The following is an 18559-nucleotide window of genomic DNA, read 5'->3' as shown; positions in this document are numbered from 1 at the left end:
TGCCGCCAACAGATCCCCTCTGAGTCTCCTCCAGGCCGAAGAGACCCAGTTCCCTCAGTCTCGCCTCATACGGCACCCCCTGAAAACCGGCCACCAACCTTGTGGCCCTACGCTGCACTGACTCCAACCTGGCTACATGCATCCATCCAGCCTGTGCATTGGAAGTGGGGTCCTTCCTGCAGGCACTTTCAGGTGCCTTTTCTCTTAATTAGGCCATTTCTTTGAACAGAAGATTCTTCCAACAGACAAGCATATCCTGGGACTCTCACTTGTCTGCAAGTAGGTCATTATCATGGCCTTCAGTTCTACAGAATTGTAACATGCCTGTGTGTATGTGTGTGCCCAGCATAGGAAGCTGCCCATCAGGTTGTGCCTCCATCCAGTCCAGGCAGCGTTGCCCACACAAACTGGTGATGGCTGTGCAGGCAGGCAGGTTTTTTTGCCCTATCTGGGGATGCCCAAGACTGAACCTGGGGCATTCTGCATGCAGAGCAGGTGCTCCATCACGCTGAACTTTGGTCTACTGTCTGTGTGTGTGTGTGCATGTGAGTGAAAGAGAGAGAGAGAGAGATTTAGCCTTGATGTTTTGTTTATATATTGCTCCAAAATATGTTTTCAAAGCATACAGACAAAAGAGTTCTTGGTCTTTTTCTAACAAAAAAATCAATACAACAAAACTAGTTTTAGCAAACTGTACATACATAAATATGTTTCTTTTTAATACTGCACATTCATGATTTTTTCATAAAGCCTTTCAGGATCTCATTTATTACATCCATTTTTTAAACTATAAAAAGTGCCATTCAGATTTACAGCTTGCTCATTGAAAACAAAGATTAGAATACCGTGCCCCATCCAAAATCCCACAAAAAATGGGGAAAATAATAAACTTACAAGCTCTTCCAAATGTTATATTACAGTAGTCTCTAAAATCATTGTAGCATGGTTTGAGTGATATATAGTAAAATACCACTTGTGCAGATAAGGAAAGATGGAATAATAGATTGATATGCGTAGCACACAGGATATGTCTTCCTTCAGGCTGAAGTCCTTGGCTGTGCATAGTATTGGGCAAGGCTCTCAAATATAAAGGTGACTGAAAACCCCAGAATGCTGGCTGAGGAAAAAAAAAAAATCTCTTATTTCGTTGTCTTCTCAGTGCCGGACATGTGACTTTTAAATGATATCCATCAGATAATGCATGACTCATTTTGATATTGACATGTGGTTAACAGTCCCAGGACGTGTACTTATCCAATGGCAGAGGTCACAGGTGAGTGATGGACCAGACTGTGTGCACCTTCATTTGAAGAGGCTCTCACTTCTTCATCACCTTCCCAGAGGCCTCACAACGGTGGCGGGCCATTCATGTATCTCAGCATGGGGTGAAAGGAGCGGGCAAAGTTATTGGAAAGAGCACAGCTGTAGTCTTCCTCTGTCATCGGCACCAGGCAGGCAAGTCCAATCAGGAAGAGCAAGAGGAGCTGAAGTGGGAGAGCAGCTCTGAGGACCCTGAGAAAGAAGCAATGCTGCCGCCGCTGCCGCTGCCCTGGATGACCCTCAGAAGGGGAGGAATCTGAGCCACCTCTTGTGCACCTGAAAAGACAAGCCATTGCAGAGGTAAACTCCTGCTCCCCCCACACAGGATGCTTGTGCCAGTGCACTTCCTGGAGCATCCATTTAGGGATTCCAAATACATCTATGCTCAAGTGGACATTTTCTGGAAGTTCACTTTGAAACAGATTAGAAATAAGATGCATAATTATTATAACTGATGTGCTATCCCCCACATAATTCTAAAGCTACAACCAGGTTGGAAAGTGACTCAAAATGTACCTCATTATGATGTCAACATACAGGGATGCAATTCTAAACAAATAATAGGATTTGCTCTTCAGACTGGGATGCAAGCGTATATGCATCAACAATTTTTCATTAGGAATGTGGTCCAAATAATTAGTTCATTTCATGAGCATAATAATATGCCGGCATTGAGTTTGCAGGAGTTTAGCTCCAGGTAGCCTGCCACAGTCCGGCACGGCCTCATTTTGCACTGAATCAGCAATTAAAAACCATTGTTGAATTTCAGATGAATCCTTCCTCATGAAACATAATTTATAACCCAGGAAAAAGGTATCAGCAAAACCCAACAAAAGCGCTGTTGCCTGTCCTGACAAGGGTTTCTGGTTTCCACATCAGGAAGTGATATCAACCTTGTTAACTTGAAGGGCTGTGTGAGCGAGGTGCCATTTCACTGTGACAGGCAATTTATGGGCACATAAATTGGGCACATATCTTCCCGTTCCTCAAAAACCTCAAGAAAACCAGGAAGTTCTGCTTGCTAATTTTAGTTGACTAATGCAGACTTGAATGTTCAAAGTGAATAAATGATTAACTGTTCGAGATGATAGAACTGGCAAGAAGTCCAAGATCAAAAACAAAGGTTGGAGATTATTCACAAGCACATCACTGAAGCTGCTTAGTATTAGGTATGGCCTTACATTATGCATGCATTGCATGGATATGGCACATTTAACAGCATCAGAGTTCAATTAGACCTCACCTTACAGTACCTGGCCATGCTAACTTGGGAAATGAATGTGCCAAGAGACAAAGGGAACAGGCAGTGCTCCTTCACGGCCCTTTTCATGGCTGTGGCTAGTCCCTCACATGACTCTGGCAGTCACGCCGGCTGCAGCTATGTAATAGCGTGTGGGTACGTGCACTGCCCAGATTTGCCTGCTGGCCTGCTTCACGGGGTCCCATGCCAATGATCTGGAGATGATATTTACATGCACACTCAGCCTAGTGTGCAGGGGCTTTGACTGTACAATCCATATCCTTGGAAAAAAGGCAGAGAATGGATTTGCTGTTTTGAGCCTAAAAGTGCAGGGATGTATGCACTATGTTTCATGTACAGATTTCTTGAAAAAGAAGAAATCAGCAGTTTCAGCAACCATTCTTCCTCCTTTCCTATGATCTGAATGTCTCTTCTCTTCCACAGCTGGATTCAGCCATGAAACACTCTGGGTTACTTTGAGCCATTTGTATCACTCAACCTGAGCTACTTAGCAGAATGGCAGAATCTCCTGTGTTCCCTGGAAGAAAGGCACACTGCAAACTGAAAACAAAATCTCAACACAGTTGACAAACTTTCTATGTAAGGCATAATACAAGCTGGAGGATGCTTTTTGGGTCTGTAAAGCTTTGAGAAGGCTCAGAATTTATTTTTGAGCCCCAGCTCAGAGAACTTTAAAGGTCTCCCTAAATAGAAGCATATGTATAACAACAGCTACCATCTTTCTTTAGATACTAGTATTTTCCTATTTGATTTTAAATTTGAATTAGTCCCTTCCATTTTTAATAAACAACTCTTGATTCTTCTGCTCTTGCCTAATTATTGTTTGGCTTTTCTTTCATTTCTTTCTACATTGCTTGACTATCTTCTCAGTTTTTATGTTACATGACTTTCTTTTAATTCTCATCAGCCTGGTTTCCAGACCAGAAACTACTTTATTTTTTTGTCCCACTAGCAGTAAAAGTATTATGGCCTTTTTCTTATTTTACCTTCAGCTCCCCATACTGTCAATTGCTGTTTCTCTCTTTGGTACATCACAGCAGCTTCCATGGGTCTGTTTGCCACTCTTCTTATCCTCACCTTTGTATTTAAGTTCTTCCTCCTTCCTTTCCTCAGCATCCTGGGGGTCCTCTGCACATTTTTCATGTTCCTTCTCCAGTGATTCTGTTCTCATTTCTGCTTTTCTTGCCTTTCTTATTTATCATAATGCTGTTTCCTCATAACTTTCTCCCTACTCAAAGGAAAAGCTTTTCAGAGGTAGACTCTCTTATTTTTATCTTGGATTCTCCTCCCAGTGTTCCTTTTGTTTATCCATTGCCATTTCCCTACCTTCTCAAACAATTCTTAGTACTTCCCTTTCCTGCAGGTTCACAGCAGTTAAATCCAGTGTGCCATTTACTACTGAAGTGCACCACCAGGCAACGGGCGCTGCAGCCTCGTCACAGCTTGGCAGCTCGCTTGAGGCACGAAGCCTGCATCACGCCCCTCCTTCTTTTGGCCTTGGCCAGGGAAGTGACTCTCAGGCAAGGAAGGCTGCCTGGCAATGGGACATTCAGCTACCACTAGTCAGAGCAGCAAAACAGGATGGAAGGCAATGGGAAGATCCACAATGACTTCATGAGAACAGGGAGCTTGTGGGGGAAGAAATACCAACAAAGAGTTACATGTTGAAGGTGGTAGAAACAGCCCTAAACGTAATCTGCACGGCCTTTTTATTCAAGTGGCATTTCAACTGTTAATATTATTGGATTTTATCTGGCCAGGGCGGCTTATTTTATACTGTATTGTTGTATTTTTAATATTTATATTTTTAATTTATATTATAATTATTTTAACTTAGTGATGTAAGCTGCCCCGAGGCTTTGGCGAATGGGGCGGCATAAAAATGTTTTAATAAATAAATAAATAAATAAATAAATAAATAAATAAATAAATGTTATTTTATGTATGCTGGCTCGAGGAGCATTTTGTATCAACAGGGAGAACTTTTGTGGTTGGATCAAATGAACGTTATCAAAAAGTACCATTTCCTTTCTGTTGATTCTACTCATATTGTCGTTCATTTTCTCATCTCATTTGGATTATTAGAATGCTCTTTTTGCAAGCCTTTCCGTTCCTCTCTTAATACTTTTGTCTCTAGCTTGCCAACTGAAGACACTTGATTGCTCTTCCACATAAATATGATCATATCTGTCCACTTTTGATTGCACTGGCTACCTTTTCTGTTTCTCATTCAGTTTATGGTTATGTTATTCACTTTTAAATAGATCTGCTGTCTAGCTCCTGCTTTCATTTTTGATTGCCACCTTGAGACCCAAACACTGGGAACAGATGGGGTATAAATATTCAACAACAACAACCACCTTTTCAGTCTTTCCATTATCCTGGTTCTCTTTTAGCCTTTGGGGCTGCACATTTACAGGGGGGCACCTCCCAGCCAGCAGACATACACAGAATTGTGCTGTGATACTTGCATTTTTATTCCTCCTGATTTCCATTTTTATGTTTGTTTTTCTCTTATTGAGCCTTATTTAGGAAATTATTGCCAGATGACATTTAGTGAATTTATTATGCTCAATTATTGAAAAAGAATCACATTGATTTCAGTGGAAACTCAATGCAACTATGTTGGTCTGTACCCAATCTTTTTATTATTGCTGCTGTTTAGTTCATGATGTAGATGAGAATGCAATATAATAATAAAATCCCCGACAAATTGTCTGAAGCCAATTAATATTAATTATAGATTTACAGGACCAAAAAGTTCCAAGGAGTTGAATGTCAAATAGCTCGAATCCCAGCAGCCCAAATGAATTAGCTCATGGCAAATTACAAATCACAATCTTTCAGTGCAAAATCTTCATCACAAGTTTCAAAATTTTCTTGTCTTGCTTATTAAGATTTTCATGTTTTTAATTGCTGTGCAGTGCTTTGACGGCTTTTCAGCAAATAAGGGAGTATGCACGCAAAACAAACAATGCACCACAAGCAGCTCGTTGAAAGGAACAAAGAGCAATTGGTGCCAGAGCTGTAGGAAGCAAGTCCTTGCTTTGCTACAAAAATACTTTATTCTCAGAATCAAAACAACAAAACTTTCTATTTGAAAAATACTTAAATAACTTAAAAATTTGCAGAAGTGGCTATTATTTAAGCCATGTCCATTATGACCTATCATAAATTATATGATATAATTTGTATCCTTATCTACAGAAAGAGAATTATATGCCTGAAATACTGTAATTAGTAAGAAAGTGCTCTAGAACTAGCACAATCAGAATGCTCAGGGCTTTAATGGTCAAGAGAGGCATCTAAATTATGTTCGGAGATTTCCTGTCTCCAGGGGACCAGTTTCAAAAGCTCTGTTTTTAATGTATACATGGTATTTTTTTTTTTGTATCAAATCAGAAGCATTTACACACTAATGGATACTTGAGTAATTTCAGAGCTTTGGTCACTGAAATCCAGGGGACTGGGTCTCATTACATCAACTAAGGCAATTATGGATGGGATGCAGGCTTGAGGGCAGAGGATAAACAATCAATTCCACCTTGCTGAAAATTGCAGCAGCTTTGATTAACATTTGAATTGGCATCACTTTGGCTCCAGCAAAGGCTGTCCAGGGGAAGGACCGCTTCCATCCAATGGAGGTTTTGGAGGCAGAAGATCTTCACTAGCTGAGCAGGAGTGGAGGCTACTGTTGCTGATTCCCTCTTCACAAATATGCCACAAAGGGCCATGGGCCCTTTGCCCCTTTGAAAACAGTGGTGAGCAGGCTGCTGAGGAGGGGAAAAGGGCTTTTGTCTCTCCTCATCACTAACAGGAGCACTTGCAGAGCTGCACCTGGGAACACCACTGCACAGAGATGCTGGACCCACAGACAGACATGCTTTAGCATCTGGGAATCCTACATACTGTGTGAAATCCATTTGCTCACAAAAGGTTGTAGCCCAGTCAAGATGCAAAGTGACCACAAGACTTGCTAAGGAAAATATCTGATTTGATTCTAATCTTTCTCTTTAAAGGTTTTTTTTTAAATATCATTCTTCATCTATAATAGATGCGTTAATTTTGCCTTTCATTAACATCACGTTGGTATCTATCTCACTTGAAGTAGATTCATACATATTTTAACACAGTTAAACAAAGGAATTAAGAGTCACAGACAAAACCACAGGTAGTAATGGGACAGAGAAAATGATTCTTGATCACTGACAATTTGTTCTGAACATGCACCTACTGCATTTAAAAAAAAAAATCTGTGAAAACTGAGATGATCTTCCAGATCTGGGTTATCATTAGAAATTAAAAGTAAGTTAATGTACTATAGTATTGATTCATGGGCCTTTGGGATTACTGGCACCATGACCTAAATAGAACTCTTTAACAGAACCTACACTGTGAATGCATTTGTGCACATAATTACTTTAACCTCCTACATTTTTAGCATATTCAATACTTATACAGTCTCAAGTCCATGGCACACAGCTCCGCCTGCCACTGCAAGCAGCAGAAAAACTGTGCATTGCTTTGAAAAAAATGGTATATTTAATTTGGTCTTTTAATGTTAATTGCGTGTGACAAGGGGGGGTGCATTCCCTTGTGCAAAAAATAATTTTTCTTTGTTTACTTTTTAATGTTATCATGTCAAAACCCAACATTCTGGAATCTTGATATACTAAACCTTAATAGTTAAGGCATCCAACTGATTATATGGAGTGCTGGGAACCGAGTCACAGATCTTTATTGCTGCCTTCCTAAAAGTGGTGTAACCAAAACGGAATGGCTGAGTCGAAGGCTGCATGCACTTGCACTCTGATTTAAGTACAGCTTCTTACAGATGACCAGGATGCTTTCATACTACGTTAATTTAAAACTACTGCCAATATAACTTTCAACAGCAAAAGTCTCTGGATTAAATACTGTAGTTCCCTTTTATATGCCTAGGATTGCTGATCCAGTGCAAGATCAAACAAAAGGTACTCAGATCAGAGGCATGTCAGAATATTACAGAACACAGTGACAGTTTGTACTCTTTTATCAGTTAAAACCACATTACACATCAGCTACAACCTGTCTGGCTTGCAGGCTTGATTAACTTCCCTATTCAGTAGAAACCCATTTGTATTCCATGCTTGTCTGAATGACAAATTGATTATTGTGTTGTACTGCTAAGAGGTGTGTTAATAAACAGAGCTGAAGAAAGCAGATCTAAGAGGTGCCGCAGAGATGCCACAGCTAGAACGCGGGCAAACCGTGAAGGTGCAAAGTGTTTCTGAGACACATGCTAGGCCCCTGCCCAGTTCTTGCAATATCAACATCTTTTAAACAAGTGCACATTTGTGGAGGAAGATAAAGAGCGGAGGGTCAGTGGATGCAGCAGGCCCCAGGGTATCTATGTTCCTACGTGCAAGTTTCCCCATTTTCCCAGATCCAACTTCACTTTGCAGATTCTTTAAATGTAATACACCCTTTCTTGATTTTGGTCACTGAATCATCTTTACACTTTGTATGAAAAGAATGTCCAGCCTCATGCTGATTGAAACATGTTTTTCTTAGTTTGTCCTTGCATGAAACAATAACTTGCATGAAACAATAATAGTTTTTGACAGTTCTGTTTGAGGAGGGAAACCCAGATTTATGGGAAATGCAGAAATACATACACTTTGCATGGGTCACATGACGAGCAGAATTGCAAAATTCATTTTCAAAGTTATTTCAGGAACAATTTGTGTTCATTTTGTGAGTGGCAAGTGCAGGAAGGACTAAGAGTCATGAAGAAGCTTTAGTGAACATGGAGGAAAATGGAATGCATGTTCTTAATCAAAACTATCAACATATTTTCTTTAGTTACATGGACTAGAAGCTTTATTTTATACAATAAAGCTTCTAGTCCATGATAATATTAAATTTGCAATCGATGCCACTTTCTGGGCTCCAAATACAATTGCATCTAAGCAGCCTTTCCAGAGAACATTCTTCTGGCATCTTTCTAGGTTTCAAAAACCTGATTTTGCCATTGTCAGATTGATGGACACTTTGGGGGGAGGGTGGGAACTAAATACATTTTCTATCTGAGTCACGTTTCAGCAAACTGCACAATTCTAAAGGCACCCCCATGAATAGATGTAAAGTTTTACGGCAGTATAAATAACACATGGCAATAAATTGCTAGTTGACTAGCATTTCTACTCTCCTGTATGCACATATTTCACAATGGGGTTTTTCTGGGGAAAAAAACCCTAATTTGTAAAGGAATTGTAATCAAATGCAGAATTCACTCAGTGACTGAATTTACAGAGTGACTGGTTTATTCTATGCTTATCTGGATGGTTGACTTCCTATAAAAGGCATTTTTGTCAGGATTCCCTTGCTGTTTGAATTAAAAGGTCCAAATGGGGAAAACAGTCTTGCAGATGCTTGGCATGTCAGCCTCATTGAAATGAACAGAACAGCTTCAGCATTTTAGAGAACATTTTAGCTTGCACAATTTCAATGAAACTATACATTTCCAACTTTTACTGGATTTCACCAATGTCTTTGCCTCAGAAGTAACAGCCTTAGTTCTACAGCTGATGTGAACTACACTTTCAGAGTGTTTTTTGCACTCTTTATTTTGTCATAGTCCTGTGACAATATAAACACAATTTCAAGGGGGGGAGTGGAAGTGAATCTAGAATGTAAAGTGTGTGTGTGTGTGTGTGTGTGTGTGTGTGTGTGTGTGTGTGTGAGAGAGAGAGAGAGAGAGAGAGAGAGAGAGAGATCGATCTGGGGCTCTTTATTGTATTTCAGGCCAGACAAGGAAGGAAAGAGTCAAGGAAGTAGACAAACTGTTGATTGGTAAAAAGGCAAAAGGACATATAGAGACACACACAGAGACATCACACCAACAGAATGCAGAAGCACTGTTAGCTGCAGGGAAGACGGGCTGCTGGACACAAGGTGAAAGCTAAAAGCACCGCTCTCCAGTGTTTGCACAAATGCGGGGCATGCTGCTCTGCGTGCCCAGTGTAGGCAAGGTGGCCTGCTAGGCTAAGATGAGGGTTAGTATGCAGGGTTGCAAGGAAATGGTCTCAGAGTGGAGAAGAGGTCTGTCGCTTCCAAATCTTCATTTGCACTGTGTTCCAGGTTTTAGAATGTGGTCCGAGTCATGAATTTGAAAACCCACAAACTGAACAAAACTTTAAAACTGAATTCAAAAAGCCAGAGACAAGAGAAGGAAATTGTTAGTGTATTATTTTATCCAGATTTATGGGTTTTGTGAATTCTGATATACTGTATTGGTCTAACACCTGCCATAATTTAACATCTAGAAACAAAGAGGATGATAAAAGTCTTTGCCATGGACCTAAGCATGGATCTGCCTTTGATCTCTAATGCAGACATCCATGCTTCTAAATAATTTGAATGTGAGTTAACCAAGCAAAAGATGAGGACTTATCCAGTATCTGGATTTTCAAGGATATTTTGGCTCAGTGTAATTTGATACTTGTAGAAGCAAGCCTCTTCTTAAGTGGCTTAATGTCTCTTCCCTTGACGGAGCAAATGTGCACATGGGCAGCTCATGGGCAGTTTCCATCATCCTCTTGGAGTTCTAGAACAGAGTGCAGAAACCAGGAGAATAAGGTACCTGCTATGTGGACTGCTGACAGAGGGTCCAGGCTGTGAGACATTACATTTGCCTCGTGGCTGTTTGCAATGAACAGGGGTAAAGAAAGAAGAATGTTCAGTCCAGGCAAATAAAGACAAGCTACTGATGAAAACAAATTAAAAAGTGCAGCAAAGGAAACACAAAATCAAATGAGGTAACTAATTCCCAGGAATCAAGGAAACTGGCTTTTCTTGTCCGTACTGAATAGAAAACTGAATATAAAACATGAACTTGAGTGTGACACTATAGTCAATAAAGTGATACTCAGAAAGTGCAGTGCATTTAAAAAAAAACCCTTAGGGGAGAGGACTTGATCTATTAGTTGAATGAAGTCCTATTTAACTAAAGATACGATTTTGTTTCCTGATGCTTTAAAAATAAAAATAATTTTTGCACCAGCATTTTTGAGAGTTGGTAATTGTAGCTTTATTCATCACTAGCAATCATTTAAGCTCACTGTTAACAGAGCACATTACAGCAGCACATGTGGAAGATGTTGCAAGAACAATGTGACGCAAAGATCAGCCACATCACAAGAACCTCTATAATAATATCAGAAATTCCAGATGGCTGCAGGAAGTGATGTGAAAATAATCTAGGTAAAAAAGGAACCTGCATGGCAACCCTTGCTCCTTCTAATGTCCTCAGCTGAAGAAAATGCCAAGTGGCAATTATTTTGGTCTCCAGAGAATGTGTAGGCTCCCGTGGCAATACGCATTATTGTCATGGAGTCCCTGGTTCATCTTGATAACAACAATAACAAAGCTGTATATATTTGTTATTGCTATTTAGTTTCGCTTCTTACTAACTATATGCTTGGAATCTGAATCCAAAAATAAAAATATCTCTTTATGAAAATATTTCAAGAAAACTGTCCAGCTTTGCAAAACAAAGAGTGACAAATTTTCAGCTAATTTTTCAGTTAAATACTAGGAAAGCACTCTGTTCTGTGGATGGAGGTAATAAAAATAACGTACATCAACCAACAGAAAAACAAATAACAGATTTACAACATAAAAATGCATCCCATTATAGTTCCAACAAAGAGCGCAATTTGCACAGAACAACTAGCCAAGTTTTATGCTGTTTGATTGCTCGTACTGTCAGCAGGAGAGGTTCACCAGCCCGGAATCTTACACATGAAACCTGGAACTTTGACTTGCTACTTTCTCATACAAAGAAGGGTTTGCACTCAGCATCTCTGGGCTGCTTAGCTGCTTCTGCTATCGTAGGAGTCAAATGAGAACAGCATTAACTAGCATGCTGGCTTGTTCAAGACAAGAATTAAAAAAAAAAAACCCTGGGTTGTTGCTATAAATGAACTGGGCTATTGTTTTGGGAATGTTTCCTTGCTATGGGTAAGCTATTGTTCCTTTGCATGTTCCTCCCCTAATCAAGGTTAATGTTTTAGAAAAGTTTAATGCTAAAATGCAAGTAATAACCCACAAAACAAAAACTGCCATGATTTATTTGTATCTCTTCCCCCTTGAAAAGCCAGTATTCCTTTACATTCTCTTACTAGGATCTAAACGAAACTAGTGAATGTAATGAAATCAATTTTAAAAGGCCATAAAATTCATAAAGGTAGAACTAAGATGTTGGCGTAAGAGAGCAAATGAAAATTGATAGTTTTCTAATAGCTAAGGAAAGCCGAATAATACTTAAATTAAAATTAACAAAACAAAATGTAACAAAGAAAAATCAAGTTCTCTACAGGACTCAAAGTGAGGAGTATCACAACATGTGGCAAACAAACTGGCTTGTATTATATTTCAGGGGTACCAAAAAGAAAGCACAAGATTAAAAAAACAAAATGTCCAGGAATGCAAGAAAACAAATGTACTATTTGCACTGAAGTTTGATATATGCATGTTGAGAACAAGTTGCTCTTCCTAAGAGGGGAAAAATTCTCCACTCCCTTTAGTAAGTCAGGGAGTTATATGTACAGAAAAAATGTGTTGTCATGGCAATGAAAACTTTTGCTTAGATAGCAGCAGTATAGTGAGGATGCAAGTCATTGCCCGGAACACCACAGAAAAGGTAGCGGTTGTGACAAACCACTTAGAGATTTTTTTCAAATACAGTAAGCAATATATATATATTGTTAAAGAAATATAATTTACTTTGGGTCTTCATTGCCAAGGAGTAGTAGCTAATTTTTCCCCTCAAAAAGAAAAATGCCATTCTGAACCTGCATAAGTTGAATCGTATGAAAATAACAGAATTGCTTTCTTACATGCTTGAGACACCCTTAAAAGCGCTACTGATTTTAGCAGCAGCATGATGACATTTCAGTTTGGTCCTTATAGGGATGGCTTACTGCTTCCAGCCCTTACGCCATCAGGCCCCACAGGCCTGATCCATTTCCTGCCCAGCACTGCGTGGGTACCATGCCTGTGAGTTTGCGGCAGGCACTGAGCTCTTGGAGGGAAATGGTGCTGTGGCAGCTCAGACAGCTTCTGCCTCGTTGTCACTGGTGGGGCGGGACTCTCTTGGGGAGCCCCTTCGTACCTTATTTATGTATGTATTTCATTTCTTCACCGCCCATCAGCTCAGAGGCCCCTTGGGTGGCTTACAAATTGAAAATGCCGTATAAAACTCTGGCTTGCCAGACAGAGAAGCTTAGCTTCAGAGACCCAGACAGCAGAATGCAGGTATGCATCTGGTCTAAAAAAAATGGATCCTCAGACTGTTGTACTGTAGACTCTGGTTATGTTTAAACTTTGAAATCTGTGGGTTTGTAATTGGGGTTCTTGATGAAGCTCTGTACCCCAATAAAGGGGCTGAGATACAGAGCAGAGCAAGTGAGCTGAACAACTGTGGGAGAAGACTGGGCTTTCTTTTGTTTATTTATTATGGGCAGTAGCTCTATCATGAGTTGGGTAACACTAACATAAACCATCTCCAGCCCAGCACCAATAGCATTCGCTTCCACAGGAGGTTCCCCTGGAAAAAGCATCACTTCATCTGGCTACTGGTGTTACCCCAAAGGCACCTCAACCTGGCACAAGTTAATTTACATTACCAGGACTGCTGAATTAGATTCTGCCCTAAATTTGTAATCTACCCAAGCAGATGTGGGCGTGTTACAAAAACTACAGAACGCAATGCAATACAAAAGAACAAACAGCATCCCAAGAACACAATACAAGGGAGACAGTATATTGTATTATGATACACCTACCACAGTTTGAGTCCTGGATTAATCTATATATAGCATATTATAATTCTGATTTCATGCAGGGAAGGAGATGTGGAAGTTTTAGAGAAGCAGCGTTTTGTGGAAGGGAAAATTCTCCTGGGTTGGTGCCCTTTTTTGCCTGTGAAGAGGGGATGGTGTGGACCTTCCACCCAGCTACAGCTATCTGGCGCTTCCACCCAATTGCGGACAGAAGGTGTCTGGTATGACATTACCGTTCTCTGTCTGCTTGGAGTACTCCTGCCGGATACAGGGCTGAGGGATCCTGAAGTGTCCAGCTCATCAGCCGATGACCAGGAGGACAGGTCCTAAGGTGGTTAGCATTGTTAAGATTATATTACATTTTAAGCATCCAGTAACTAAAGTTCTCTGGACAGTGTACAAATTAAAACCATAAAGTTCATGGTAACAATAAAAATAACAAAGCAAATCAGATAAACACACGATAAAACCACCAGCAGCAGACAATAAAACCAGAGTTAAACCAAACAGCTGAGAAAAAACAGTACAAATGACTACAAGCACTAAAAACCGTTCCTAAAATGCCTGGGGAAGAAAAAGCTCCTTTTCCTGGCACCAAAAAAATCATGCTGGAGGTCCAGGTGAGCCTCTCTGGGAATATAATATAATCCATTATGTAAACTTAATAACTGATAAGGCTACTCGTAATACTAATGGAAAATGCACAATATACATAGAATGTATTGAGAAAATTTCATGCAACTCCCTCTCTCTTGTAGTCACCTGCTTGACTTGGTGTGCTTCTTCAAATGACTGCCTGTGGTTGAGGCAGGTAAGTATGGGAAATAGTCCTGGCTTCAAATAGTCTGGGACTTTAAATTCTGAACTCTCTCTCTGAACTGGCCCATAAATGGATTGTACACAAGTAGAAATCACGAAACGGTGGTGTTATGTGATCCAATTGGCCAGGGCCCATATGCTATTGGACTAGATGGGAGCCTTGGGTTTGTCTTCAGAGGTGTCACAGGTAGCCCACTGCATTCGATCAAACACCAGACAGGATGCCAGAGCCTGCAAAATTGTTGCTGGGCCGTTCAGGTAGGACCGTAACTGCTGTATTAGCTTAAGCTGATAAAAGGTGCTTCTGTATCATGAAAGACATTTGTGCTTTGAGTGCAGGGTTGGGCAATTTGTGGCCCTTAAGCTGTTTGGACCTACAAATCCCATCAGCCCCAGCCACTGAGGAATGATGGGAGTTGTAAGCTAAGGATCTGGCAAATCACAAGGTCTGTACAGGTGGCCCTACTATAGTAAGAATGGTGAATTCAAGAGCACATCCCAACTGTGCACCTGATATTTAGCAGAGTGCAACCTCCACTCGAACAGAACAAATACTACACAGTTGGACAGAAAAACCATCTACAGATAGTAGCTCCATCTTGGCAGGATTACGTTGCAGTGTATTGGTCCTCATCTAGTCTATAACTCTGCCCAAGCACTGGTTTAGAACACCAACTGCCTCACCTGTGTTAGATGAACAGGACAGGTAGAGTGGGTGCTATCCACATATAGGTGACATCTTATCCCACATCCCTGGTTCAGAATCAAGTGAGATTAGAAAAAGCACAGAACTATAAAACTGCAAGCCAACTGCATGCCATTCTGGGCAAAGTCACTACAAGTTATGAAACACAGCTTGTGAAAACATGCATACAGATTTTCTGCCTTGCTTTGGACAAGGAAGTATTATTACCAGCCCAGTCAAGACCATGAAAACAGCTACTCTTTATTAGTTTCTTAAAAGATAAGAGGTGTTGAGCTCAATAAAAAACCTACTTGAATTGTAGATATTATTTTTGCACAGAAATATGTATTAGACATATTGAAAACTCACCACACTGTCTGCTGTACTATTTTACAGTTAGGAGAAACAACAGGAGAGGGTCTATACACAACGTAGTTTTTGATCCACCTTTTGAGAACTGAGACAGGTGTATAGCATTTTTCTTCATCTATCAGATACAGGCTAGAAATATCATGGCTACACTGCAAATACGAAATACTTTGCAAAAAACAAGTGCAGATTGTAGAAGAGAAGCGATAGATACTTACAATGTTTGCAAATTTGAGATGGAAATTACCTACCTACCCTAAAGCAAAGGTTTTTTTTTTCCTATCATGAACACAAAATGGGGCATCATACATTGCTGGGATGAGGATATAACAGAATGGCTTACCAGCTGACTGCTTGAAATATCTAGGATTTTCTCTAGCTCCTTCATATGATGTGTGACCTCTTTTAGGAGCATTTTGAGCCTGTTTCCAATGACATGGACCTTCTCTTTGGCTTCCAGACAATCCTTGCCTTCAGCATTGACTAGCAGTTGGCAAGACATGTCTTGAAGAGATGCCACTTTCAGCTGAGATTCTAGCAGCTCACGTCGGATTTGCTGTTAGGAAGGCAGTCTTTAAGCAATGTGTAAGAAGCCCAGAACAATTCAGCTTGTGAGAAGCATTGCTCTAACTGATTTGACTAATAAGGGATCATTGTCAGCGGTTTTATAAATCAAATAAACAAATAAGAAAGGTACCCAGTGAAACTCCATCACTATATATACGAAGCAGTTGTAAAGAAAAACAAATGGCCAGATGGCAAGGGTTTATTAATGCTTGGCAGTTCAGGAGCATATTTTAGAATTTTTGCTTCTTATATGACGATGTAATTACTTAAGTCTTAAAAGGATCCCATAACTATGATGCTTTTTTTAAAATCAGACAGATGGCTTTCTGTAACAATAAAGGAGGACATTCCCTTAAATTAGTTTGCAGCCGATACTAAAAGAACAAGCACACAACAAATTCCAGAGGCTCATTTTCATTTCACTTTCCATTGCAGTTCTCCGAGGCAATCTGCTCATGTGTTTAATAAGGAAATGGTACTTTACCATTAGCAGCCTGTGATGATCCTGTAGGGTATCAGAATCCAGATTCGGATTAATCGGGACAATCTCATTTTTCCTCCGGTCAATGTTTTCCAGCCACAGCAGCAAACCGTGGCTCATCTCATGGAAATCCTATAAGCAACAGGTAGGCCTTTAAAACCAAAATGCAATACAAAAAACCATTCTGTTTGTTGTAACTACATCACAGAACTTTTGTACTTTGTAACAGTGCTGCAGCTGCTGAAGAAAGTGGCATTCATCCTTGGATCAAACTCTGATTTGCACTCCTGTTTTGCAGGGATTGCTCCAGTTTGGATGCCATGACAAACCGTCACATGTTCTATTAAATGGGAGTGTGAAAAGGAGGAGGATAACAGAGGGTAGGGAGGAGACACATCAGCGTGTTTTTGATACTCTAGTCATTGTTTGGGCAAGATCTACTCTACACAGCACACCTTTTGCACGTGAGGCATTGCCATGGTGGTATTTTTGCAAAATGGGTTCGTTGCTGCTGTGACACAATACCCAAATGCAATTGTTGAAGAAATGGGAGTTTCTCTCAGTCTTGGCTCAGTGGAACTCATGTGGGATGAGGACGTGAGGGGCGGGCTCCTCTGAGCTACTTCAATTTCCTTCCCCTATTCTCTGATCCCCTCAGACGCCAGCTGCCAAAGGATCTCTATTCAGCCCTTACTCTTCCCAGAATGTCACCAAGCCAAATGTCCCCCACAGCTTCTACCACCACCCACCTGCCATGTCTCTCCCCTCCTTCTTCAGGTCTCTGCTCTTTTCTCAGAGACAGCAGCTACAAGTGGCCATTTTCTTGTCAGTGCCCACAGAGTCCAGGACCAGGGCATGAGACAAGACAAGAGCAACAGAGGCACTGGGAACAGGCCAACAGAATGTCAGGCAAGACAGAATTCAAAAGCAAGGTTTAGTGGCAAGTCCAAATCATAGACATAGTGGGAAAATTAAGAAAAGTGTAATAGATTTCATCAAATACATTGAAATCTTATAGAATGTTGCCTTCTAAGATGGAAAAGGGGTTTGCTTCACAGAGTACATGCCTAAGACTATTGTCTAATCTAGTTAAGGCTCCTCATGCTCCTCATATAAGACATGCACACATTGATTGAGGATAGATTTAAGAAAATGAATGTAACCAGTACTACAAATTGTCCCTGGAGCCCAAGGGAACAGCTTTTTGCATGGAGCAGAACAGACCTGACACTGCATTAGTGCATTCTGTAGTGAGGAGCGCCATTCATCTAGCATGGTGCAGACATGGTCCCAACGCATGTTCATCTGAGACAGCCGTTCCTGCAGGTCCTTGCTTTCCTCACTGTCAGACTGCATGAATTCTGAGCTGCAAAGGTTGATGGACAGAATGATGGCCTTGCGGTTATCCACTGCCTTCTGTAACTCCTGAAAATGAACGGGAAGATAGGTGCTTTTATATTGGAATAGAAAAAGAAACACATTCCAGCACCTTTCTTAACATATCATTTAAAGAAAGCTCTGATTTGGGAAGTGTTACATAATACCACTGTATTTCAGTGATACATCTCCTAGTTGAGTATTAAGTCTATTTTTAATGTTTCAGATTTAGTGTTCGCAATGGTAACTAACAAAGTTTTCAAGAATTTTAAGCCTACAGGCACTGAAGCTACAGGAAGCAACAGGTGTTTATTGGTGTTATTACATTGCCTTATAATCTGTATTATTTCTGCTTTATACCTTTTAATTATCGTACTATTGTGATGTCCTATTGCTTTGGGAAAATTTGTATTACCTCACTATATATCCTTCTAAGTCCCACTGAAATGTACAGAAAAGAAAAAAAAATGCGTGGAAGAGACTCCTGGTGGCATCTGTTTTCTTGCACCATTTTTATCTTTCTGTGCCTTTAGGTTGCTATCCTATACACTTGAACCCGGGAGTAAGTCCCATTGAGCTCAGTTTGGCTTAGTTCTGATGAATACACATGCATATGACTGCACTGCACCTCTGTTGTATTTTGAAGTTGCTCTATCTTTGTTATGCACTGTATTATACGGTCTGTTGTCACTGAATTTTAACTGGTTTCAATTCCTCAGTGAAAGCTGCCCTGAGAGCTTTGCTAAAGAGTAGCCCATAAAGATAGAAAACACACACATGCACACGTGGACCATTCCAAGGAAGTATCCTAAATGACATGTCAGGAGATGAATTCTCTTTAGCTATCAGACAAA

The 18559-nt window shown here is 40.4% G+C and overlaps 1 protein-coding gene across 8 annotated transcripts in view; it reads right to left on the bottom strand.

Annotated features, from left to right (window-relative positions):
- Positions 1 to 571: 571 nt before the first annotated feature.
- SYNE1 (spectrin repeat containing nuclear envelope protein 1) overlaps positions 572 to 18559 on the bottom strand; it is a 317660-nt gene continuing 299672 nt past the window's right edge. For all 8 annotated transcript variants that reach the window (XM_044422576.1, XM_044422595.1, XM_044422586.1 and 5 more), the window contains 6 exons: positions 17553 to 17753; positions 16332 to 16460; positions 15624 to 15836; positions 13641 to 13733; positions 10206 to 10264; positions 572 to 1596 (listed from right to left, as the gene is read on the bottom strand). In XM_044422576.1, coding sequence (XP_044278511.1) covers positions 1347 to 1596; positions 10206 to 10264; positions 13641 to 13733; positions 15624 to 15836; positions 16332 to 16460; positions 17553 to 17753 — 945 coding nt within the window. In that variant the 3' untranslated portion in view covers positions 572 to 1346. The remainder of the gene's footprint in view (positions 1597 to 10205; positions 10265 to 13640; positions 13734 to 15623; positions 15837 to 16331; positions 16461 to 17552; positions 17754 to 18559) is intronic.

Source organism: Varanus komodoensis, unplaced genomic scaffold, assembly GCF_004798865.1.
Source record: "Varanus komodoensis strain SLA01 unplaced genomic scaffold, ASM479886v1 scaffold1, whole genome shotgun sequence".
Lineage (NCBI taxonomy): Eukaryota > Metazoa > Chordata > Lepidosauria > Squamata > Varanidae > Varanus > Varanus komodoensis.
The sequence above is the reverse complement of the archived record's forward strand: the minus strand, read 5'-3'. Positions and strand labels throughout refer to the sequence as shown.